This window comes from Salvelinus alpinus, chromosome 1, assembly GCF_045679555.1.
Source record: "Salvelinus alpinus chromosome 1, SLU_Salpinus.1, whole genome shotgun sequence".
Lineage (NCBI taxonomy): Eukaryota > Metazoa > Chordata > Actinopteri > Salmoniformes > Salmonidae > Salvelinus > Salvelinus alpinus.
In genome coordinates, this window is record NC_092086.1 from 112,594,043 (window position 1) to 112,619,664 (window position 25,622).

At 47.8% G+C, this 25,622-nt stretch overlaps 1 protein-coding gene and 1 long non-coding RNA gene across 5 annotated transcripts in view; one reads left to right on the forward strand and one right to left on the reverse strand.

Annotated features, from left to right (window-relative positions):
- LOC139539141 (uncharacterized) overlaps window positions 1-25,622 on the reverse strand; it is a 239,420-nt gene that overhangs the window by 183,819 nt on the left and 29,979 nt on the right. The window lies entirely within an intron of this gene.
- The window catches only part of LOC139539117 (protein Shroom3-like), a 172,969-nt gene continuing 150,155 nt past the window's right edge, over window positions 2,809-25,622 (forward strand). For all 4 annotated transcript variants that reach the window (XM_071341909.1, XM_071341917.1, XM_071341927.1 and 1 more), the window contains exon 1: window positions 2,809-3,645. In XM_071341909.1, coding sequence (XP_071198010.1) covers window positions 3,502-3,645 — 144 coding nt within the window. In that variant the 5' untranslated portion in view covers window positions 2,809-3,501. The remainder of the gene's footprint in view (window positions 3,646-25,622) is intronic.

Here is a 25,622-nt window from a genome sequence, read left to right on the forward strand (position 1 = left end):
AGACTGCTAAATAGCTTTAAGACTGCTAAATAGCATTAAGACTGCTAAATAGCATTAAGACCGCTAAATAGCCTTAAGACTGCTAAATAGCCTTAAGACTGCTAAATAGCCTTAAGACTGCTAAATAGCCTTAAGACTTAAGACTGCTAAATAGCCTTAAGAACGCTAAATAGCCTTAAGACTGCTAAATAGCCTTAAGACTGCTAAATAGCTTTAAGACCGCTAAATAGTCAATTAATGGTACTTGAACACACACAACACACACACACACACACACACACACACACACACACACACACACACACACACACACACACACACACACACACACACACACACACACACACACACACACACACACACAACACACAAACACACTTTTTTACACTCATCATTTGCTGCTGCTAGTCTGTTCTTTATTTTACTCGTATTATTATTTATCCGGATGCCTAGTTACTTTACCCTGCCTTCATGTACATGTCTACCTCAAATACCTCATACCTCTGTACATTGGTCTGGTACTGGTCCTCCCTGTATTTAGCTCCACATTGATCTGGTACTGGTACTCCCTGTATATAGCTCCACATTGATCTGGTACTTCCTGTATATAGCTCCACATTGATCTGGTACTTCCTGTATATAGCTCCACATTGATCTGGTACTCCCTGTATATAGCTTCACATTGATCTGGTACTTCCTGTATATAGCTCCACATTGATCTGGTACTCCCTGTATATAGCTCCACATTGATCTGGTACTGGTACTCCCTGTATATAGCTTCACATTGATCTGGTACTTCCTGTATATAGCTCCACATTGATCTGGTACTCCCTGTATATAGCTCCACATTGATCTGGTACTCCCTGTATATAGCTCCACATTGATCTGGTACTGGTACTCCCTGTATATATCTCCACATTGATCTGGTACTCCCTGTATATATCTCCACATTGATCTGGTACTTCCTGTATATAGCTCCACATTGATCTGGTACTCCCTGTATATATCTCCACATTGATCTGGTACTGGTACTTCCTGTATATAACTCCACATTGATCTGGTACTGGTACTTCCTGTATATAGCTCCACATTGATCTGGTACTGGTACTCCCTGTATATAGCTCCACATTGATCTGGTACTCCCTGTATATAGCTCCACATTGATCTGGTACTCCCTGTATATAGCTCCACATTGATCTGGTACTTCCTGTATATAGCTCCACATTGATCTGGTACTTCCTGTATATAGCTCCACATTTATCTGGTACTCCCTGTATATAGCTTCACATTGATCTGGTACTTCCTGTATATAGCTCCACATTGATCTGGTACTCCCTGTATATAGCTCCACATTGATCTGGTACTGGTACTCCCTGTATATAGCTCCACATTGATCTGGTACTGGTACTCCCTGTATATAGCTCCATTCTTGTGTATTTTATTTTATTCATCTTGTGTTATTTTTTTATTTTTATTTTTAAACTCTGCGTTGTTGGTTAAGGGCTTGGAAGCAAGCATTTTCACGGTAAAGTCTACACCAGTTGTATTCGTCGCATGTGACAAATAACATTTGATTTGATTTGTCGAGAAGGAACTTGCAAGTAAGCATTTGTTTTGGACAGTGTATACCATAAAACTTGAAACTCCAAAGTTGATTGCGGCACCAATGGCTAGTAGTACTTGTTGTTCAGACACAGGCCTCTGTGTGATAGAAGCATTAATAGAAAGCCCATCGTTGTTTTTGCAGTTTGGGTCACAACTAAGTCAGCACTTCAGAACCAGTGTATGTATGCATGTAAGCTCCGACTTCAGATCTACCACCTCACAGTGAGGAACAATTCCTGACTGCATAAGGACCTCATGACCTCATCCTGTGTGTACAGGAGCCAGGAGTGTAGAGGCCCTCTAACAGTGTTCATTAACAGTGGATGAAGATGAGTATTTATCGCCAAGGTGCATAATCCACAGCCTTCCATTTTAGCATCTTCATGATGTTTCATTGCATCAACACAGTAACACTGACAAGCAGACAGAGGCTATCTGAGCCACTGAGAGGTGTATCAAGCCCTGTCTGTGTTGGTCATCTACCCAAGAATAATATAGTTATAATAGTGTCTAATAGTAAATATATATATATTTGTTGTCAAATTGATTGGTTATCTACATCTTAGTATTAGATGCGAGGCAATTGGTATAAACTGTAGCTGATTCACGACTTCCAGTTCGACACAGTAACGAAGGAATGCAGATTAGTGTCAACATAGCCTCGGGCCTACTCCGTCTAAATCAGAAATCTGGTGCAATGTGTGTGAACTGTGATAGCCTAACCAGCATTTTCGTCATCTGAAGTTTTCATACATGTCTGACTGACCTTAATAAGACAACAATGACCCGAGGAAACATCTTATCTAGTTCCATTCTTCATCGTGAGGTCATGAAAAGAGTTTTGGATAACGTCTGGTCAGGTGTCACATTTATTCAGATTAAGTCATACGGAAGCTGTTGCTTCTTATTAATTTATCCCCTCTGACGTGCTTGACTTGGAATTTCGGTAAAGTAATCAATACACAATGACGGAATGGCCGTGGCGTGGGATGCTGTGTTTGCGTTTCACAGTATGTGTGTCAGGATAAATTAAAGAGACCTTTCATGGTGTTAAATGAACTAAAGCACGTATGTCATTTGGTTTCGCCACAGTCTCGACAGAGTTTGACTTTTTAAAGAAACGGGCCGCGTAGCCTGCTGAAGGGCGTTCCTCTCTACACATGCGCACTAGCCTACTTCATCCATTGACTGTGAGAGGAGAGAGGAGTGGGAGGCAAAACTTGCATCCATAGGGACTGGAGTGGAGAGGTAACGCGCATCAAGGCAACAAGTAGACTTCTATATTTAACGGTTGCTGAGAATCAACTTGGGTTAGTTTTAGGGAAAGTAGGTAAATCAAGTGTCGAAGTGTGGTGCGCAAAACGTTGTTTTCTGACAGGTCAAATTGACCTGCTCGCAATGCTACCAGCTCGCTGGCGAGGGAAGAGCGCTCCCTTTCTCCCAAACCAGTGGATTGTAGCAAATTCTATTGTGATGCTAAAGTAGTGTCGGAAGAGGGAGAGGGGCTGACAAACGATCAAAAGTGAAGCTATCTATATTTTCAGTAAACATGATTATTTTGTCGTTCTATCCATTTAATGTTATTTTGTGGACTGTTTAATTGTCATCACTTGTTGCTGACTGTTGGAACGAAAGTGAACTTGTTTCAACTAGACTGCCGTTAGATTGGCAAACCATGTTTCATTTGCTGACTAAGATTCGGTGATGCTAGGAAATGATTTATCCTTTAGGAGTGGACATTCCCCTCTTGCTATGCTCTTCGGGAGACTTTAAGAAAAGGAGAAGAGAAAAATCGGTTCTTCCATCTTTTCGGCTTCATTTCCCCTCTGCAGTGGGTCTGTTGGACTGAATAGGACCGACCCACCAGGCTAGGCTACCTCGGCGGTGCTAGTGATTATGGATAGCAGTCTCCTCAGCTACAGCACAGTCATACACCGAGGAAAGACGTTGTTTCTGGAGGCTCGACTCCTGGGTGGGGCACCCTGGGGGTTTCAGCTCAAAGGAGGTCTGGAACATGGAGAGGAGTTAATAATCTCAAAGGTAAGGAAGGTGTGTGTGTGTGTGTGTGTGTGTAACAGTACTCTTCTTGCGTTGTGTACAATCAATCATCGACACGAACTCCAACTTGTAGCACCAGTCATGGAGATTTATTCTGATAGGAACAGCACGAAATTGCACGTCATGCAATGCACGGCTCACCATCCAACGACGATTGGTCGCTGGCACGATTCTAACTGAAACATCCTCCCTGTAAGCAAGCTACGCAAACCAACCAATAAGATGCCATGTTGAGTAGGTGAAGGCAAGACAAAAATAAAACCAAAAACCCATTGGCTTAACAATAAAGTGGCAAGGGGAATCACCAATATAACCCTGTTACATGGGTATGTGTGTGTGTGTGTGTGTGTGTGTGTGTGTGTGTGTGTGTGTGTGTGTGTGTGTGTGTGTGTGTGTATGTGTGTGTGTGTGTGTGTGTGTGTGTGTGTGTGTGTGTGTGTGTGTGTGTGTGTGTGTGTGTGTGTGTGTCAGGTGTAGACTAACACCACCGTCCTAACTATCCTCCTTCCCCAAGTTGTTATATTCCATTCAGACCATGACTATGGCTCATGGCTATTGCTATTTACATTTACATTTAAGTCATTTAGCAGACGCTCTTATCCAGAGCGACTTACAAATTGGTGCATTCACCTTATGATATCCAGTGGAACAACCACTTTACAATAGTGCATCTAACTCTTTTAAGGGGGAGGGGGGGGGGTTAGGAGGATTACTTTATCCTATCCTAGGTATTCCTTAAAGAGGTGGGGTTTCAGGTGTCTCCGGAAGGTGGTGATTGACTCCGCTGACCTGGCGTCGTGAGGGAGTTTGTTCCACCATTGGGGTGCCAGAGCAGCGAACAGTTTTGACTGGGCTGAGCGGGAACTGTACTTCCTCAGAGGTAGGGAGGCGAGCAGGCCAGAGGTGGATGAACGCAGTGCCCTTGTTTGGGTGTAGGGCCTGATCAGAGCCTGAAGGTACGGAGGTGCCGTTCCCCTCACAGCTCCGTAGGCAAGCACCATGGTCTTGTAGCGGATGCGAGCTTCAACTGGAAGCCAGTGGAGAGAGCGGAGGAGCGGGGTGACGTGAGAGAACTTGGGAAGGTTGAACACCAGACGGGCTGCAGCGTTCTGGATGAGTTGTAGGGGTTTAATGGCACAGGCAGGGAGCCCAGCCAACAGCGAGTTGCAGTAATCCAGACGGGAGATGACAAGTGCCTGGATTAGGACCTGCGCCGCTTCCTGTGTGAGGCAGGGTCGTACTCTGCGAATGTTGTAGAGCATGAACCTACAGGAACGGGTCACCGCCTTGATGTGAGTTGAGAACGACAGGGTATTGTCCAGGATCACGCCAAGGTTCTTAGCGCTCTGGGAGGAGGACACAATGGAGTTGTCAACCGTGATGGCGAGATCATGGAACGGGCAGTCCTTCCCCGGGAGGAAGAGCAGCTCCGTCTTGCCGAGGTTCAGCTTGAGGTGGTGATCCGTCATCCACACTGATATGTCTGCCAGACATGCAGAGATGCGATTCGCCACCTGGTTATCAGAGGGGGGAAAGGAGAAGATTAATTGTGTGTCGTCTGCATAGCAATGATAGGAGAGGCCATGTGAGGATATGACAGAGCCAAGTGACTTGGTGTATAGCGAGAATAGGAGAGGGCCTAGAACAGAGCCCTGGGGGACACCAGTGGTGAGAGCACGTGGTGCGGAGACAGATTCTCGCCACGCCACCTGGTAGGAGCGACCTGTCAGGTAGGACGCAATCCAAGCGTGGGCCGCGCCGGAGATGCCCAACTCGGAGAGGGTGGAGAGGAGGATCTGATGGTTCACAGTATCAAAGGCAGCCGATAGGTCTAGAAGGATGAGAGCAGAGGAGAGAGAGTTAGCTTTAGCAGTGCGGAGCGCCTCCGTGACACAGAGAAGAGCAGTCTCAGTTGAATGACTAGTCTTGAAACCTGACTGATTTGGATCAAGAAGGTCATTCTGAGAGAGATAGCAGGAGAGCTGGCCAAGGACGGCACGTTCAAGAGTTTGGGAGAGAAAAGAAAGAAGGGATACTGGTCTGTAGTTGTTGACATCGGAGGGATCGAGTGTAGGTTTTTTCAGAAGGGGTGCAACTCTCGCTCTCTTGAAGACGGAAGGGACGTAGCCAGCGGTCAAGGATGAGTTGATGAGCGAGGTGAGGTAAGGGAGAAGGTCTCCGGAAATGGTCTGGAGAAGAGAGGAGGGGATAGGGTCAAGCGGGCAGGTTGTTGGGCGGCCGGCCGTCACAAGACGCGAGATTTCATCTGGAGAGAGAGGGGAGAAAGAGGTCAAAGCACAGGGTAGGGCAGTGTGAGCAGAACCAGCGGTGTCGTTTGACTTAGCAAACGAGGATCGGATGTCGTCGACCTTCTTTTCAAAATGGTTGACGAAGTCATCCGCAGAGAGGGAGGAGGGGGGAGGAGGAGGGGGAGGAGGATTCAGGAGGGAGGAGAAGGTGGCAAAGAGCTTCCTAGGGTTAGAGGCAGATGCTTGGAATTTAGAGTGGTAGAAAGTGGCTTTAGCAGCAGAGACAGAAGAGGAGAAAGTAGAGAGGAGGGAGTGAAAGGATGCCAGGTCCGCAGGGAGGCGAGTTTTCCTCCATTTCCGCTCGGCTGCCCGGAGCCCTGTTCTGTGAGCTCGCAGTGAGTCGTCGAGCCACGGAGCAGGAGGGGAGGACCGAGCCGGCCTGGAGGATAGGGGACATAGAGAGTCAAAGGATGCAGAAAGGGAGGAGAGGAGGGTTGAGGAGGCAGAATCAGGAGATAGGTTGGAGAAGGTTTGAGCAGAGGGAAGAGATGATAGGATGGAAGAGGAGAGAGTAGCGGGGGAGAGAGAGCGAAGGTTGGGACGGCGCGATACCATCCGAGTAGGGGCAGTGTGGGAAGTGTTAGATGAGAGCGAGAGGGAAAAGGATACAAGGTAGTGGTCGGAGACTTGGAGGGGAGTTGCAGTGAGATTAGTGGAAGAACAGCATCTAGTAAAGATGAGGTCAAGCGTATTGCCTGCCTTGTGAGTAGGGGGGGAAGGTGAGAGGGTGAGGTCAAAAGAGGAGAGGAGTGGAAAGAAGGAGGCAGAGAGGAATGAGTCAAAGGTAGACGTGGGGAGGTTAAAGTCACCCAGAACTGTGAGAGGTGAGCCATCCTCAGGAAAGGAACTTATCAGGGCGTCAAGCTCATTGATGAACTCTCCAAGGGAACCTGGAGGGCGATAAATGATAAGGATGTTAAGCTTGAAAGGGCTGGTAACTGTGACAGCATGGAATTCAAAGGAGGCGATAGACAGATGGGTCAGGGGAGAAAGAGAGAATGTCCACTTGGGAGAGATGAGGATCCCAGTGCCACCGCCCCGCTGACCAGAAGCTCTCGGGGTGTGCGAGAACACGTGGGCAGACGAGGCGAGAGCAGTAGGAGTAGCAGTGTTGTCAGTGGTAATCCATGTTTCCGTCAGTGCCAAGAAGTCGAGGGGCTGGAGGGACGCATAGGCTGAGATGAACTCTGCCTTGTTGGCCGCAGATCGGCAGTTCCAGAGGCTGCCGGAGACCTGGAACTCCACGTGGGTCGTGCGCGCTGGAACCACCAGGTTAGAATGGCGGCGGCCACGCGGTGTGAAGCGTTTGTATGGTCTGTGCAGAGAGGAGAGAAGAGGGATAGACAGACACATAGTTGACAGGCTACAGAAGAGGCTACGCTAATGCAAAGGAGATTAGAATGACAAGTGGACTACACGTCTCGAATGTTCAGGAAGTTAAGCTTACGTTGCAAAAATAAAATAAAATCTTATTGACTAAAATCTTATTGACTAAAATGATATAGTACTGCTGGCGGTGAAGTAGGCTGGCTAGCAGTGGCTGCGTTGTTGACTTTGTTTGAACGTGTAGCTGGCTAGGTAACCTCGACAATTTCTCAAAAACTACACAATTATCTTGGATACAAAGACAGCAAAGACAACTATGAACACAGCTGTCTATAATATTGATGAAGAGTCCCCGAGGGCAACATGGTTACTTCCCCAGAAAAGTGTCTTGTGACACTGTTACAATCTCTCTATTTACAGTGTGTCTGATAAAATGTGTTTTTTTCTAGAAGAGGATTGAGCAATTTTGATTCAAATAGTATTCAAATCCGCACTACATGTTGCAACAAATACCTGTACCAACAAATCATAACAAGGAACGCTATCCTTAAGTCTTTTTGTTTTTCCATCTGCCTCTAGAAGAGTAGATTCATGTTTACAGTCAGTAGCAGACTGAATACAATTCATCATTAGGGGGGGGGAGTATGTTTATAGTCAGTAGCAGACTGAATACAATTCATCATTAGGGGGGGGGGGGGAGTATGTTTATAGTCAGTAGCAGACTGAATTCAATTCATCATTGGGGGGGGGGAGTATGTTTATAGTCAGTAGCAGACTGAATACAATTCATCATTGGGGGGGGGGGGGAGTATGTTTATAGTCAGTAGCAGACTGAATACAATTCATCATTAGGGGGGGGGGAGTATGTTTACAGTCAGTAGCAGACTGAATTCAATTCATCATTAGGGGGGGGGGGAGTATGTTTACAGTCAGTAGCAGACTGAATTCAATTCATCATTAGGGGGGGGAGTATGTTTATAGTCAGTAGCAGACTGAATACAATTCATCATTAGGGGGGGGGGGGGAGTATGTTTATAGTCAGTAGCAGACTGAATTCAATTCATCATTAGGGGGGGGGGGAGGAGTATGTTTATAGTCAGTAGCAGACTGAATACAATTCATCATTAGGGGGGGGGGGAGTATGTTTATAGTCAGTAGCAGACTGAATACAATTCATCATTAGGGGGGGGGAGTATGTTTACAGTCAGTAGCAGACTGAATTCAATTCATCATTAGGGGGGGGGGGGGGGGGAGTATGTTTATAGTCAGTAGCAGACTGAATACAATTCATCATTAGGGGGGGGGGAGTATGTTTACAGTCAGTAGCAGACTGAATTCAATTCATCATATTAGGGGGGGGAAGTATGTTTACAGATGTACATTCCAGTTCCATTACTCCGATCCAGTGAATAAATCTTGATCAAACCCAGTTGATTATTTAATTATATTTCTCTGACCCAGTGTTGAAGAACGGGGCCATTCACCTGGTAAACCTCTTTGCTGGTGCAGACAAAAGTATGTCAACTAAATCAAATCGAATCAAAGTTTATTGGTCGTGTAGACAGTTTAGCAGATGTAATAGCAGAATTATAGCAGATGTACAGTATAATGCTTGTGTTACTAGCTCCTAACAGTGCAGTATAATGCTTATGTTACTAGCTACTGTCAAACAAGTACACAAATAAATAATGAAAAACTAGAAACAAGAAATCAACAATGTCTGAACCAATCCAATGAATAACCCAAATAACACTGTATCACTAGTCCAAATGTAATCTATGGGGGGGGGGGTCAATGTAAATAGTCCGGGTGGCCATTTGATTAATTGTTCAGCAGTCTTATGGCTTGGGGGTAGAAGCTGTTAACCTAGACCTGAAGCTCTTGTACCGCTTGCCGTGGGGTAGCAGAGAGAATAGTCTATGACTTGGGTGACTGGAGTCTTTGACAATTTCTTGGGCCTTCCTCTGACACCGCCTAGTATATAGGTCCTGGATGTCAGGAAGCTTGGCCCCAGTGATGTACTGGGCCATACTCACTACCCTCTGTAGCGCCTTACGTTCAGATGCCAAGCTGTTGCGATACCAGGCGCTGATGCAACCGATCAGGATGCTCTCGATGGTGCAGTTTTAGAACCTTTTGAGGATCTGGGGACTCATGCCAAACTGTCTTGGGGTGTTTGGACCATGATAGTTTGTTGGTGATGTGGACACCAAGGAACTTGAAACTCTCGACCCGCTCCACTACAGCCCCGTCGATGTTAATGGGGGCCTGTTCAGCCCTCCTTTTCCTGTAGTCCACGATCAGCTCCTTTGTCTTGCTCACATTGAGGGAGAGGTTGTTGTACTGGCACCACACTGCCAGTTCTCTGACCTCCTCCCTATAGGCTGTCTCATTGTTGTTGGTGCTCAGGCCTACCACTGTTGTGTCGTCAGCAAACTTAATGATGGTGTTGGAGTCTTGCTTGGCCACGCTGTCGTGGGTGAACAGGGAGTACAGGAGGGGACTAAGCACGCACCCATGAGGGGCCCCAGTGGGGAGGATCAGCGTGGCATATGTGTTGTTGCCTACCCTTACCACCTGCGGGCGGCCCGTCAGGAAGTCCAGGATCCAGTTGCATAGGGAGGTGTTTAGTCCCAGGGTTCTTAGCTTAGTGATGAGCTTTGAGGTCACTATGGTGTTGAACGCTGAGCTGTAGTCAATGAACAGTATTCTCACATAGGTGTTCCTTTTGTCCAGGTGGGGAAGGGCAGTGTGGAGTGCAATAGAGATTGCATCATCTGTGGATCTGTTGGAGCGGTATGCGAATTGGAGTGGGTCCAGGGTGTCTGGGATGATGGTGTTGATGTGAGTCATGACCAGCCTTTCAAAGCACTTCGTGGCTACCAACGTGAGTCCTACGCGGCAGTAATCATTTAGGCAGGTTACCTTCACTTTCTTGGGCACAGGGACTGTGGTGGTCTGTTTGAAACATGTAGGTATTACAGACTCGGTCAGGGAGAAGTTGAAAATGTCAGTGAAGACACTTGCCAGTTGGTCCGTGCATGCTTTGAGTACACGTCCTGGTAATCCGTCTGGCCCCGTGGCTTTGTGAATGTTGACCTGTTCAAAGGTCTTGCTCACATCGGCTACGGAGAGTGTGATCACACAGTCGTGCGGAACAGCTGGTGCTTTCATGCATGCTTCAGTGTTGCTTGCCTCCAAGCGAACATAAAAGGCATTTAGGAGCTTGTCTGGTAGGCTCGCGTCACTGGGCAGCTCGCGGCTGGGTTTCCCTTTGTAGTCTGTAATATTAGAGCCGGTGTAGTAGGACTCAACCTTAGTCCTGTATTGACGCTTTAACCCACCCCAGGCAGTTAACCCACTGTTCCCCGGGCACCGAAGACGTGGATGTCGATTAAGGCAGCCCCCCACACCTCTCTAATTCAGAGGGGTTGGGTTAAATGCGGATGACACATTTCAGTTGAAGGCATTCAGTTGTACAACTGACTAGGTATCCCCCTTTCCCTTTCCTTTTCCATCCCCTCCGGCACCATTATATAATAGCGTCGGAGGGCTATGTCAAGAATCCAGTATATACGCAGTGTGTAATAACAGTGTAAAGATAGATAGATATTAGATATATTAGAATGAGCTATGTGAGAATACAGTAAATAAATACACAGCTATAAAAAAACTCATAAAAGAAACAGGAAGTGTCCAGTGTTTAATGTCTCTGTATACATGGGACAGCAGCGTTGGCTAGGGTGAGTGAGTGCATGTGAGTGTGTTTGTGAGTATGGGTGTGTGCGTGTGTGTGAGTGTATATGTGAGTACAGGAGTCAGCTTGTGTATGAGGTGTGTATGATGTGTGATTTGTGTAAGTGAGTATCTTTGTCTCTTACTACAGAAGATAACTTGATGTTCAACAGTCTGAGGGCCTGGAGATAGAAGCTGTTTAACAGTCTGATGGCCTGGAGATAGAAGCTGTTTAACAGTCTGAGGGCCTGGAGATAGAAGCTGTTCAACAGTCTGAGGGCCTGGAGATAGAAGCTGTTCAACAGTCTGATGGCCTGGAGATAGAAGCTGTTCAACAGTCTGATGGCCTGGAGATAGAAGCTGTTCAACAGTCTGATGGCCTGGAGATAGAAGCTGTTTAACAGTCTGATGGCCTGGAGATAGAAGCTGTTTAACAGTCTGATGGCCTGGAGATAGAAGCTGTTTAACAGTCTGATGGCCTGGAGGTAGAAGCTGTTCAACAGTCTGATGGCCTGGAGGTAGAAGCTGTTCAACAGTCTGATGGCCTGGAGATAGAAGCTGTTTAACAGTCTGATGGCCTGGAGGTAGAAGCTGTTCAACAGTCTGATGGCCTGGAGATTTAAGCTGTTTTTCAATCTTTCGGTCCCGGCTTTGATGCACCTGTATTGTCTCTGTCTGCTAGATGGTAGCAGAGTGAACAGACCATGACTCTGATGATCGTCTTAGCTTTCCTTTGACACAGAGTGCTGTAAATGTCCTGGAGTACAGGCAGCGTTCCCTCTGTGATGCGTCGGGCTGACCGCACCACCCTTTGGAGAGCCATTCGGTTGAAGGTCTCCCAACAGAATGCTCTCAATGGTGCATCTGTAAAAGTGTGAGGATCTTAGGGGCCATGCCAAATTTCTTCAGCCGCCAGAGATTGTAGAGGTGCTGTTGCACCTTCTTCACCACAGTGGCAGTGTGGTGGGACCATTTCAGGTCCCTAGTGATGTGTACGTCAAGGAACTTAAAGCTTTTGACCCTCTCCACTGCGGCCCCATCGACGTGGATGGGGGCGTGCTCCCTTTTCTGTCTTCTGTAGTCCACCATCAGCTCCTTCGTTTTTTTTATGTTGAGGGAGAGGTTCTTTTTCCTGGCACTGCTCCACCAGGCCTCTAGTCTCCTGCCTGTAGGCTGTCTCGTCGTTGTTGGTAATCAGGCTTACTACCACTGTCGTGTCATCAGCAAACTTGATGATTGCGTTGGAGTCGTGCGTTGCCACACAGTCATGGGTGAACAGGGCGTAAAGGAGGGGGTTGTGCACACACCCCTGGTTGGCCCCTGTGTTGAGTATCAGTGTGGCAGAGGTGTTGCCAGCCCTCGCCACCTGGGGTCTAGGACCCAGTTGCACAGGGAAGGGCCAGGGCCCTGAGCTTAGTGACAAGCTTGGAGGGAGTCATGGTGTTGAAAGCAGAGCCGTAGTTGATGAATAGCATTTTCACATAGGAATTCCTTTTGTCCAGGTGGGATAGGGTGGTGCGCAGTACAACAGCGATTGTGTTGTCCATGGATCTGTTGGGGCGGTATGCAAATTGTACTGCGTTTAGGATGTCGGAAAAGGTGGAGGTTATATGGTCCTGGACTAGTCTCTCAAAGCGATAGTAATTCAGGTCAGTTACCTTAGCTTGCTTGGGTACAGGAACAATGGTGGACATCTTGAAACAAGTAGGGACAACAGACTGGGATAGGGAGAGGTTGAATATGTCCGTAACCACTCCAGCCGGTGGTCTGCGCATGCACTGAGGACGTGGCTTGGTATGCCGTCTGGGCCGGCAGCCTTGCGAGGGTTAACACTCTTGAAAGACCTACTCAGATCGGGAGGTGGTTGGTTTTCCCTTCATAATCTGTGATTGTCTGAATTCCCTGCCACGTGCATCTCATTTCTGAGCCATTGAAATGTGACTCAATTTGGCCCTGTAATGTCTTTTTGCATCTTTGATTGACTTACGGAGGTCGTCGCTGGTCTGTTTGTACTCCTCCATGTTCCCAGTCACCGTCCTGTTGTTTAAATGTGGTGGTTCACGCTTTCAGTTTTGAGCCAATGCTGCCGTCTTGCCACGGTTTCTGGTTTGGATCTGGTCTAATCGTCACTGTAGGAACAACATCCTCAATGCAGTTTCTGATGTAACAGTCAGTGTAGTCGTCAATGTTATACCCGAGGCGACCCGGGAACATATCCCAGTCCACGTGATCAAAACAGTCGTGTAGCATGAATTTACGATTGGTCAGACCAACATTGAACAGACCTTAAAACGATTGCTTCCTGCTTTAATTTCTGCGGGGAGGAGCAGATCTGATTTGTCGAAGGGCGTGATATGTTCTTTGATTTTGGGAATAGACGTCAGTGAGTTAAGGGGAGTTGCCAAAGTTTGGGGAATAGTTATTTAACCAGCAATTTGATGTTCCAATCCAGAGAGTAAGACCTCTTCCAGAAGGGTGTGGAATGAATTCTGCTCTGCAGTGGAGCAACTGATTTAATATGATAACCTTGGAGGCATGTCAATGTTTGGCGACACAAACATGGTAACACAAACACTTATTACCAATAACTCTCAATAGTTTCCTTCTGAACAGAACCAATATTTTTCTTTGTTCCGTTCCACTGTTCCGACCAGAAAAATAAAGTTCTTGAACCGGTTCAAACCCCCAAAAAACACACTGGGCATGAAGCGCTCGGCATTTTGTTGTTATGACATGCATTATCTGAATTAGTCCCACAGAAGTATACCTACGACGGAGGAGCGGCTTCTATGAAGGAACTTTGAATGTCTTTGAACTTCAGAGAGTTGGCTTAACTAACGTTGGACCAGAGCTAGCTAACGTTGGACCAGAGCTAGCTAACGTTGGACCAGAGCTAGCTAACGTTGGACCAGAGCTAGCTAACGTTGGACCAGAGCTAGCTAATGTTGGACCAGAGCTAGCTAACGTTGGACCAGACCTAGCCCTTGATCATGACTCTCAGTTCCATTCCATTACACATAATGTTTTCGAAAGCTAGACCAGAGCTAGCTAACGTTGGACCAGAGCTAGCTAACAAGCTTGTGTGTGCAGAGCGGCACCAGAATTAAAAACACTTATTACATTTTTGTAGTTGATAAAAACCAATGTGAAATGTGACGACTGTAGTATCTTTAAAACCCCCTAGAGTCGATGTCCGCTCCCCAACGGAAATTCAATTAACTTAATTAAAAAATCCCCATAAAAATCTATCAGTTATATTGGAGGTATCTTATTGCATTGGATACGTCTCAATCTACCGCATCCCCCGATGTCGCACTTCCGCATCTGCGGTGAAAGGTGACAGAGCTAGAGCGGTGTTTGTCAGACCATGAGACATCCCGAAAATCAGTCTTCTCACAGAATCGCCTGTATTGTTCAAACGGTTTGGCCATCAAACTATTATGACCCCTCTACAGAAAGAAGAGACTCTCACGAACACAATGGTGTTCTCTGTTGTTCTCATGTCCAGACGTGTCTCTTGTTTTTGTATCATTACATGTTCATTTATATGAAACTCTCCAACTACACCTGCTTCCTAACGCCCTGCGTCTCCATTACTATAGCCCTATGGGCCCTGGTTAAAAGTAGCGCACTACATAGGGAATAGGGTACCGTTTGGGGGTTTCCACATTCCTTCCCACATGAAGAACATGCTGATTGACAATGCTACTGTGTGTTTGATGCAGGAGGAATGATTATGGGTATTAATGCGTTTAGTGTATAATGACATGACATTACTCTTCCTAGTTCCTACTTCCCTCTATGAGTTCTGTGTAATGGTTTATTCACTCGGGCTGAGCGTACCACAAACTCACTTCAGCCCATTGACATACAAGTTTTCCTACTTCCCTTTATCAAGTTGGTGTGTTGTTGGTTTATTCATTCAGACAAACAGACAGACTGAGTATATCAAGTAATCGCTGATTACTGAGTAATCAAAATCAAATCAAGTTTTATTTCAAGTGCATTTAACATTATGTACACTACTTTATTTTACTCTAGTTTATTCCACCAGATGGGCGATGTATAGTTTATTCCCACCAGATGGGTGATGTGTAGTTTATTCCCACCAGATGGGTGATGTGTAGTTTATTCCCACCAGATGGGTAATGTGTAGTTTATTCCCACCAGATGGGTAATGTGTAGCTTATTCCCACCAGATGGGTGATGTGTAGTTCATTCCCACCAGATGGGTTATGTGTAGTTTATTCCTCCAGATGGGTGATGTGTAGTTCATTCCCACCAGATGGGTGATGTGTAGTTTATTCCTCCAGATGGGTGATGTGTAGTTTATTCCCACCAGATGGGTGATGTGTAGTTCATTCCCACCAGATGGGTAATGTGTAGTTTATTCCTCCAGATGGGTGATGTGTAGTTCATTCCTCCAGATGGGTGATGTGTAGTTTATTCCTCCAGATGGGTGATGTGTAGTTTATTCCTCCAGATGGGTAATGTGTAGTTTATTCCCACCAGATGGGTAATGTGTAGTTTATTCCCACCAGATGGGTAATGTGTAGTTTATTCCTCCAGATGGGTGATGTGTAGTTTATTCCTCCAGATGGGTGATGTGTAGTTTATTCCTCCAGATGGGTGATGTGTAGTTTATTCCTCCAGAAGGGTGATGTGTAGTTTATTCCCACCAGATGGGTGATGTGTAGTTTATTGCCACCAGATGGGTGATGTGTAGTTTATTCCTCCAGATGGGTGATGTGTAGTTTATTCCTCCAGATGGGTGATGTGTAGTTTATTCCCACCAGATGGATGATGTGTAGTTTATTCCCACCAGATGGGTGATGTGTTTATTCCCACCAGATGGGTGATGTGTAGTTCATTCCCACCAGATAATGGGATAATGTAATTGATCTGAAAGGCCAGACTCTAGACTGAGAGGGAAATACGTTGCATACCATCTTCTCTCTCCACCAGCCTTATTAGGGCTTTATGCCCTGAGAAAATGCCTTGGCCTGCCTCCCAAATGGCACCCTATTCCCTATTTAGCGTGCTACTTTTGACAACGGCCCATAGGGATCTGGTCAAAAGTAGTGCACTATGTAGGGAATAGGGTTCCATAGGGCTCTGGTCAACAGTAGTGCACTATGTAGGGAATAGGGTTCCATAGGGCTCTGGTCAACAGTAGTGCACATGTAGGGAATAGGGTACTCTTTTGGGACAAAGCCTCTGTCTCTTTCTTGGTCAGTTCAGCTTCCTAAACAGATGGAGAGCCATATCTAATACTGTACTGGTCAATGTGGATATAGACCCATTTCTAATACTGTACTGGGCAATGAGGATATAGACCCATATCTAATACTGTACTGGGCAATGAGGATATAGACCCATTTCTAATACTGTACTGGGCAATGTGGATATAGACCCATTTCTAATACTGTACTGGGCAATGTGGATATAGACCCATTTCTAATACTGTACTGGACAATGTGGATATAGACCCATATCTAATACTGTACTGGACAATGTGGATATAGACCCATATCTAATACTGTACTGGGCAATGTGGATATAGACCCATATCTAATACTGTACTGGACAATGAGGATATAGACCCATATCTAATACTGTACTGGACAATGAGGATATAGACCCATATTTAATACTGTACTGGGCAATGTGGATATAGACCCATATCTAATACTGTACTGGACAATGAGGATATAGACCCATATCTAATACTGTACTGGACAATGAGGATATAGACCCATATTTAATACTGTACTGGACAATGTGGATATAGACCCATATCTAATACTGTACTGGGCAATGAGGATATATACCCATATTTAATACTGTACTGGGCAATGAGGATATAGAACGGAAATATATGCAAATTAATATTAATATGATTTAAATGTAGATGTTTTTTGCATTTACCATATCATATGGTGACAGAAACATAAACATTTTACCTCATCATAAGTAGACATGACTGCAAATGATTAAATCCTTCCAATAGAAACAAAAAAAACAATTTAGTTACGGATTGAACTTTAATTAAATGAGTTGACTCTTCACATGGGATGATTTCACTGAACAACAAAAGAAAGGGAATATTGAATGATCCCAAATGATCCATCGCATCTCCCTTAAACGTTTTCAACAATACGTAACATAAAATGAGTCTAGAAACTAAGGCTTCGGTTGTCTTCCTCTCCGGCTTCCATGTCTTCTCCTTGGACCTCCTCAATGTCCACCTCCTGAACATCAGACTTCTGAGGCCTCATCTTCACTGTCACTTTCCAACCTTGTTGAGGATGGCTTGTTGTCAGGCTCCAAAAGCCTCAAATTTGCCCGGATGGCCACCAATTTTTCAATGCTTGTATTGGTCAGCCTGTTGCGTGCTTTGGTGTGTGTGTGTTCCCAAACAAGGACCAGTTGCGCTCTGAGGCGGCTGATGTTGGTGGGATTTGGAGGATGATGGCGGCAACAGGGGAAAGATCCTCAGATCCACAAAGTCCCTTCCACCAGGTGTCTGATGAGATATGTTGGTACGACTGCCATATTGCATCTCCATCCCAAAGTCCTTGCTTGGAAGTGTACTACGCCAGACTTTCAAGAACCTTGCCCTCATCCAGGCCAAGGTGGCGAGACACGGTAGTGACGACACCATAGGCCTTGTTGATCTCTGCACCAGACAGGATTGCGTTGTCTGTGGACCTATTGGGGCGTTAAGCCAATTGAAGTGGGTCTAGGGTGTCAGGTAGGGTGGAGGGGATATGGTCCTTAACTAGTCTCTCAACGCACTTCAAGATGACAGAAGTGAGTGATACGGGGCGATAGTCGTTTAGTTCAGCTACCTTAGCTTTCTGGGGAACAGGAACAATGGTGGACATCTTGAAGCATGTGGAGACAGCAGACTGGGATAGGGAGAGATTGAATATGTCCGTAAACACACCAGACAGGATGGCATTGTCTCCCTCAATCCGTGCAATGGCTACTGCTATGGTTTCAGGAGTTTCAGGCTGCTTACCACTCTCTCCCAAAATACATCATCCAGGAGGATCCTCTTGATGGGGCTGTCCATATCGGCAGACTGTGATATGGCCATTTCTTGGAGAGACTCCTTCCCCTCCAGGAGACTGTCAAACATGATGACATCACCACCCCAACGGGTGTTGCTGGGCAGCTTCAATGTGGTGCTCTTATTCTTCTCACTTTGCTTGGTGAGGTAGTTGCTGCTGTAACTTGATGACCCTTCACATACCTAACCATTTCCTTGGCTCTCTTGTAGAGTGTATCCATTGTTTTCAGTGCCATGATGTCCCTGAGGAGCAGATTCAATGCATGAGCAGCACAGCCAATGGGTGTGATGTGAGGGTAGGACTCCTCCACTTTAGACCAAGCAGCCTTCATGTTCGCAGCATTGTCTGTCACCAGTGGAAATACCTTCTGTGGTCCAAGGTCATTGATGACTGCCTTCAGCTCATCTGCAATGTAGAGACTGGTGTGTCTGTTGTCCCTTGTGTCTGTGCACTTGTAGAATACTGGTTGAGGTTTGGAGATGATGTAGTTAATTATTCATTGCCCACATTGCCAGCAGCATACCACCCTGCATACCACTGCTGGCTTGCTTCTGAAGCTAAGCAGGGTTGGTCCTGGTCAGTCCCTGGATGGGAGACCAGGTGCTGCTGGAAGTGGTGTTGGAGGGCCAGTAGGAGGCACTCTTTCCTCTGGTCTAAACAAAGATCCCAATGCCCCAGGGCAGGGCAGTGATTGGGGACACTGCTCTGTGTAGGGTGCCGTCTTTCGGATGGGACGTTAAACGGGTGTCCTGACTCTCTGACTCTCTGAGGTCATTAAAGATCCCATGGCACTTATCGTAAGAGTAGGGGTGTTAACCCCGGTGTCCTGGCTAAATTCCCAATCTGGCCCTCAACCATCACGGTCACCTAATAATCCCCAGTTTACAATTGGCTCATTCATCCCCCTCCTCTCCCCTGTAACTATTCCCCAGGTCGTTGCTGCAAATGAGAACGTGTTCTCAGTCAACTTACCTGGTAAAATAACGGTAAAATAAAAAAATAAAAATAAACATTCAACCACCTATCAGAGATGATTGCAATACAGTCTGCTTTCTCTATGATTTGCTTGACCTTCTGTTGAACTCTGCATCCAGCAAATGAGTAGATAAAGCATGTCTGGTTGGAGGGCTGTCTGGTTGGAGGGGTGTATGATGGGTGAAGAACATTCTGAAATTTCTTCCAATACACATTGCCTGTGAGCATCAGAGGTGAACCAGTTCCATACACAGCTCGAGCAAGACATTCATCAGCTCTGACTACGTTCCTCCATTGAGTCAAAAAAACTTCTGATTCCAGGAGGACTGTGAGCTGTTGCTATCGATAAGATGTCTGGTTCATCAGCTGTACATGTGATGGAAGAGTGCACTGTGCATGCAGAGGGTTGCAATTCCATTGAATTGGGGATATTTTAACCAAAATATGGGGTGATGGTAAGGCAACAGGAAGGGGTGATGGTAAGGCAACAGGAAGGGGTGATGGTAAGACCACATGAAGGGGTGATGGGAAGACCACAGGAAGGGGTGATGGTAAGGCAACAGGAAGGGGTGATGGTAAGACCACATGAAGGGGTGATGGGAAGACTACAGGAAGGGGTGATGGTAAGGCAACAGGAAGGGGTGATGGTAAGGCAACAGGAAGGGGTGATGGTAAGACTACAGGAAGGGGTGATGGTAAGACCACATGAAGGGGTGATGGGAAGACTACAGGAAGGGGTGATGGTAAGGCAACAGGAAGGGGTGATGGTAAGACGACAGGAAGGGGTGATGGTAAGACAACAGGAAGGGGTGATGGTAAGACGACAGGAAGGGGTGATGGTAAGACCACAGGAAGGGGTGATGGTAAGGCAACAGGAAGGGGTGATGGTAAGACTACAGGAAGGGGTGATGGTAAGACGACAGGAAGGGGTGATGGTAAGACAACAGGAAGGGGTGATGGTAAGGCAACAGGAAGGGGTGATGGTAAGACTACAGGAAGGGGTGATGGTAAGACGACAGGAAGGGGTGATGGTAAGACAACAGGAAGGGGTGATGGTAAGACTACAGGAAGGGGTGATGGTAAGACCACAGGAAGGGGTGATGGGAAGACTACAGGAAGGGGTGATGGTAAGACCACAGGAAGGGGTGATGGTAAGGCAACAGGAAGGGGTGATGGTAAGACGACAGGAAGGGGTGATGGTAAGACGACAGGAAGGGGTGATGGTAAGACGACAGGAAGGGGTGATGGTAAGACCACAGGAAGGGGTGATGGTAAGACCACAGGAAGGGGTGATGGTAAGACCACAGGAAGGGGTGATGGTAAGACGACAGGAAGGGGTGATGGTAAGACGACAGGAAGGGGTGATGGTAAGGCAACAGGAAGGGGTGATGGTAAGACTACAGGAAGGGGTGATGGTAAGACTACAGGAAGGGGTGATGGTAAGACGACAGGAAGGGGTGATGGTAAGACGACAGGAAGGGGTGATGGTAAGGCAACAGGAAGGGGTGATGGTAAGACGACAGGAAGGGGTGATGGTAAGACGACAGGAAGGGGTGATGGTAAGACGACAGGAAGGGGTGATGGTAAGACTACAGGAAGGGGTGATGGTAAGACCACAGGAAGGGGTGATGGGAAGACTACAGGAAGGGGTGATGGTAAGACCACAGGAAGGGGTGATGGTAAGGCAACAGGAAGGGGTGATGGTAAGACTACAGGAAGGGGTGATGGTAAGACCACAGGAAGGGGTGATGGTAAGGCAACAGGAAGGGGTGATGGTAAGACTACAGGAAGGGGTGATGGGAAGACTACAGGAAGGGGTGATGGTAAGACCACAGGAAGGGGTGATGGTAAGGCAACAGGAAGGGGTGATGGTAAGACTACAGGAAGGGGTGATGGGAAGACTACAGGAAGGGGTGATGGTAAGGCAACAGGAAGGGGTGATGGTAAGACTACAGGAAGGGGTGATGGTAAGGCAACAGGAAGGGGTGATGGTAAGACTACAGGAAGGGGTGATGGTAAGGCAACAGGAAGGGGTGATGGTAAGACGACAGGAAGGGGTGATGGTAAGACCACAGGAAGGGGTGATGGTAAGACCACAGGAAGGGGTGATGGTAAGGCAACAGGAAGGGGTGATGGTAAGACTACAGGAAGGGGTGATGGTAAGACTACAGGAAGGGGTGATGGTAAGGCAACAGGAAGGGGTGATGGTAAGACAACAGGAAGGGGTGATGGTAAGACTACAGGAAGGGGTGATGGTAAGACAACAGGAAGGGGTGATGGTAAGACGACAGGAAGGGGTGATGGTAAGACGACAGGAAGGGGTGATGGTAAGACCACAGGAAGGGGTGATGGTAAGACCACAGGAAGGGGTGATGGTAAGACCACAGGAAGGGGTGATGGTAAGACCACAGGAAGGGGTGATGGTAAGACTACAGGAAGGGGTGATGGTAAGACCACAGGAAGGGGTGATGGTAAGGCAACAGGAAGGGGTGATGGGAAGACTACAGGAAGGGGTGATGGTAAGGCAACAGGAAGGGGTGATGGTAAGACTACAGGAAGGGGTGATGGTAAGGCAACAGGAAGGGGTGATGGTAAGACAACAGGAAGGGGTGATGGTAAGACTACAGGAAGGGGTGATGGTAAGACCACAGGAAGGGGTGATGGGAAGACTACAGGAAGGGGTGATGGGAAGACTACAGGAAGGGGTGATGGTAAGACCACAGGAAGGGGTGATGGTAAGGCAACAGGAAGGGGTGATGGTAAGGCAACAGGAAGGGGTGATGGTAAGGCAACAGGAAGGGGTGATGGTAAGGCAACAGGAAGGGGTGATGGTAAGACCACATGAAGGGGTGATGGGAAGACCACAGGAAGGGGTGATGGTAAGGCAACAGGAAGGGGTGATGGTAAGACCACATGAAGGGGTGATGGGAAGACTACAGGAAGGGGTGATGGTAAGGCAACAGGAAGGGGTGATGGTAAGGCAACAGGAAGGGGTGATGGTAAGACCACATGAAGGGGTGATGGGAAGACCACAGGAAGGGGTGATGGTAAGGCAACAGGAAGGGGTGATGGTAAGACCACATGAAGGGGTGATGGGAAGACTACAGGAAGGGGTGATGGTAAGGCAACAGGAAGGGGTGATGGTAAGGCAACAGGAAGGGGTGAGGAAATACTACAGGAAGGGGTGATGGTAAGGCAACAGGAAAGGTGATGGTAAGGCAACAGGAAGGGGTGATGGTAAGACGACAGGAAGGGGTGATGGTAAGACTACAGGAAGGGGTGATGGTAAGACCACAGGAAGGGGTGATGGTAAGACCACAGGAAGGGGTGATGGTAAGACGACAGGAAGGGGTGATGGTAAGACGACAGGAAGGGGTGATGGTAAGACAACAGGAAGGGGTGATGGTAAGACCACAGGAAGGGGTGATGGGAAGACCACAGGAAGGGGTGATGGTAAGACAACAGGAAGGGGTGATGGTAAGACGACAGGAAGGGGTGATGGTAAGACGACAGGAAGGGGTGATGGTAAGACCACAGGAAGGGGTGATGGTAAGACTACAGGAAGGGGTGATGGTAAGACCACATGAAGGGGTGATGGTAAGACCACAGGAAGGGGTGATGGGAAGACCACAGGAAGGGGTGATGGTAAGACCACATGAAGGGGTGATGGGAAGACCACAGGAAGGGGTGATGGTAAGACCACAGGAAGGGGTGATGGTAAGGCAACAGGAAGGGGTGATGGTAAGACCACAGGAAGGGGTGATGGGAAGACCACAGGAAGGGGTGATGGTAAGACCACAGGAAGGGGTGATGGTAAGGCAACAGGAAGGGGTGATGGTAAGACCACATGAAGGGGTGATGGGAAGACTACAGGAAGGGGTGATGGTAAGGCAACAGGAAGGGGTGATGGTAAGGCAACAGGAAGGGGTGATGGTAAGACCACATGAAGGGGTGATGGGAAGACCACAGGAAGGGGTGATGGTAAGGCAACAGGAAGGGGTGATGGTAAGACTACAGGAAGGGGTGATGGTAAGGCAACAGGAAGGGGTGATGGTAAGACGACAGGAAGGGGTGATGGTAAGACCACAGGAAGGGGTGATGGTAAGACCACAGGAAGGGGTGATGGTAAGGCAACAGGAAGGGGTGATGGTAAGACAACAGGAAGGGGTGATGGTAAGACTACAGGAAGGGGTGATGGTAAGACTACAGGAAGGGGTGATGGTAAGGCAACAGGAAGGGGTGATGGTAAGGCAACAGGAAGGGGTGATGGTAAGACAACAGGAAGGGGTGATGGTAAGACTACAGGAAGGGGTGATGGTAAGACAACAGGAAGGGGTGATGGTAAGACTACAGGAAGGGGTGATGGTAAGGCAACAGGAAGGGGTGATGGTAAGACTACAGGAAGGGGTGATGGTAAGGCAACAGGAAGGGGTGATGGTAAGACGACAGGAAGGGGTGATGGTAAGACCACAGGAAGGGGTGATGGTAAGACCACAGGAAGGGGTGATGGTAAGACCACAGGAAGGGGTGATGGTAAGACCACAGGAAGGGGTGATGGTAAGACTACAGGAAGGGGTGATGGTAAGACCACAGGAAGGGGTGATGGTAAGACCACAGGAAGGGGTGATGGTAAGACAACAGGAAGGGGTGATGGTAAGGCAACAGGAAGGGGTGATGGTAAGACTACAGGAAGGGGTGATGGTAAGGCAACAGGAAGGGGTGATGGTAAGACAACAGGAAGGGGTGATGGTAAGACTACAGGAAGGGGTGATGGTAAGACGACAGGAAGGGGTGATGGTAAGACGACAGGAAGGGGTGATGGTAAGACAACAGGAAGGGGTGATGGTAAGACTACAGGAAGGGGTGATGGTAAGACCACAGGAAGGGGTGATGGTAAGACCACAGGAAGGGGTGATGGTAAGACCACAGGAAGGGGTGATGGTAAGACCACAGGAAGGGGTGATGGTAAGACTACAGGAAGGGGTGATGGTAAGACGACAGGAAGGGGTGATGGTAAGACGACAGGAAGGGGTGATGGTAAGACTACAGGAAGGGGTGATGGTAAGACAACAGGAAGGGGTGATGGTAAGACAACAGGAAGGGGTGATGGTAAGACTACAGGAAGGGGTGATGGTAAGACGACAGGAAGGGGTGATGGTAAGACCACAGGAAGGGGTGATGGTAAGACCACAGGAAGGGGTGATGGTAAGACAACAGGAAGGGGTGATGGTAAGACGACAGGAAGGGGTGATGGTAAGACTACAGGAAGGGGTGATGGTAAGACGACAGGAAGGGGTGATGGTAAGGCGACAGGAAGGGGTGATGGTAAGACCACAGGAAGGGGTGATGGTAAGACGACAGGAAGGGGTGATGGTAAGACAACAGGAAGGGGTGATGGAAGACCACAGGAAGGGGTGATGGGAAGACCACAGGAAGGGGTGATGGTAAGGCAACAGGAAGGGGTGATGGTAAGACTACAGGAAGGGGTGATGGTAAGACAACAGGAAGGGGTGATGGTAAGGCAACAGGAAGGGGTGATGGTAAGACCACAGGAAGGGGTGATGGTAAGACCACAGGAAGGGGTGATGGTAAGGCAACAGGAAGGGGTGATGGTAAGCACGGAAGGGGTGATGGGAAGACTACAGGAAGGGGTGATGGTAAGGCCACAGGAAGGGGTGATGGTAAGACAACAGGAAGGGGTGATGGTAAGGCAACAGGAAGGGGTGATGGTAAGGCAACAGGAAGGGGTGATGGTAAGACGACAGGAAGGGGTGATGGTAAGACGACAGGAAGGGGTGATGGTAAGACGACAGGAAGGGGTGATGGTAAGACTACAGGAAGGGGTGATGGTAAGACCACAGGAAGGGGTGATGGGAAGACTACAGGAAGGGGTGATGGTAAGACCACAGGAAGGGGTGATGGTAAGGCAACAGGAAGGGGTGATGGTAAGACTACAGGAAGGGGTGATGGTAAGACCACAGGAAGGGGTGATGGTAAGGCAACAGGAAGGGGTGATGGTAAGACTACAGGAAGGGGTGATGGGAAGACTACAGGAAGGGGTGATGGTAAGACCACAGGAAGGGGTGATGGTAAGGCAACAGGAAGGGGTGATGGTAAGACTACAGGAAGGGGTGATGGGAAGACTACAGGAAGGGGTGATGGTAAGGCAACAGGAAGGGGTGATGGTAAGACTACAGGAAGGGGTGATGGTAAGGCAACAGGAAGGGGTGATGGTAATGCTACAGGAAGGGGTGATGGTAAGGCGACAGGAAGGGGTGATGGTAAGACGACAGGAAGGGGTGATGGTAAGACCACAGGAAGGGGTGATGGTAAGACCACAGGAAGGGGTGATGGTAAGGCAACAGGAAGGGGTGATGGTAAGACAACAGGAAGGGGTGATGGTAAGACTACAGGAAGGGGTGATGGTAAGGCAACAGGAAGGGGTGATGGTAAGGCAACAGGAAGGGGTGATGGTAAGACAACAGGAAGGGGTGATGGTAAGACTACAGGAAGGGGTGATGGTAAGACAACAGGAAGG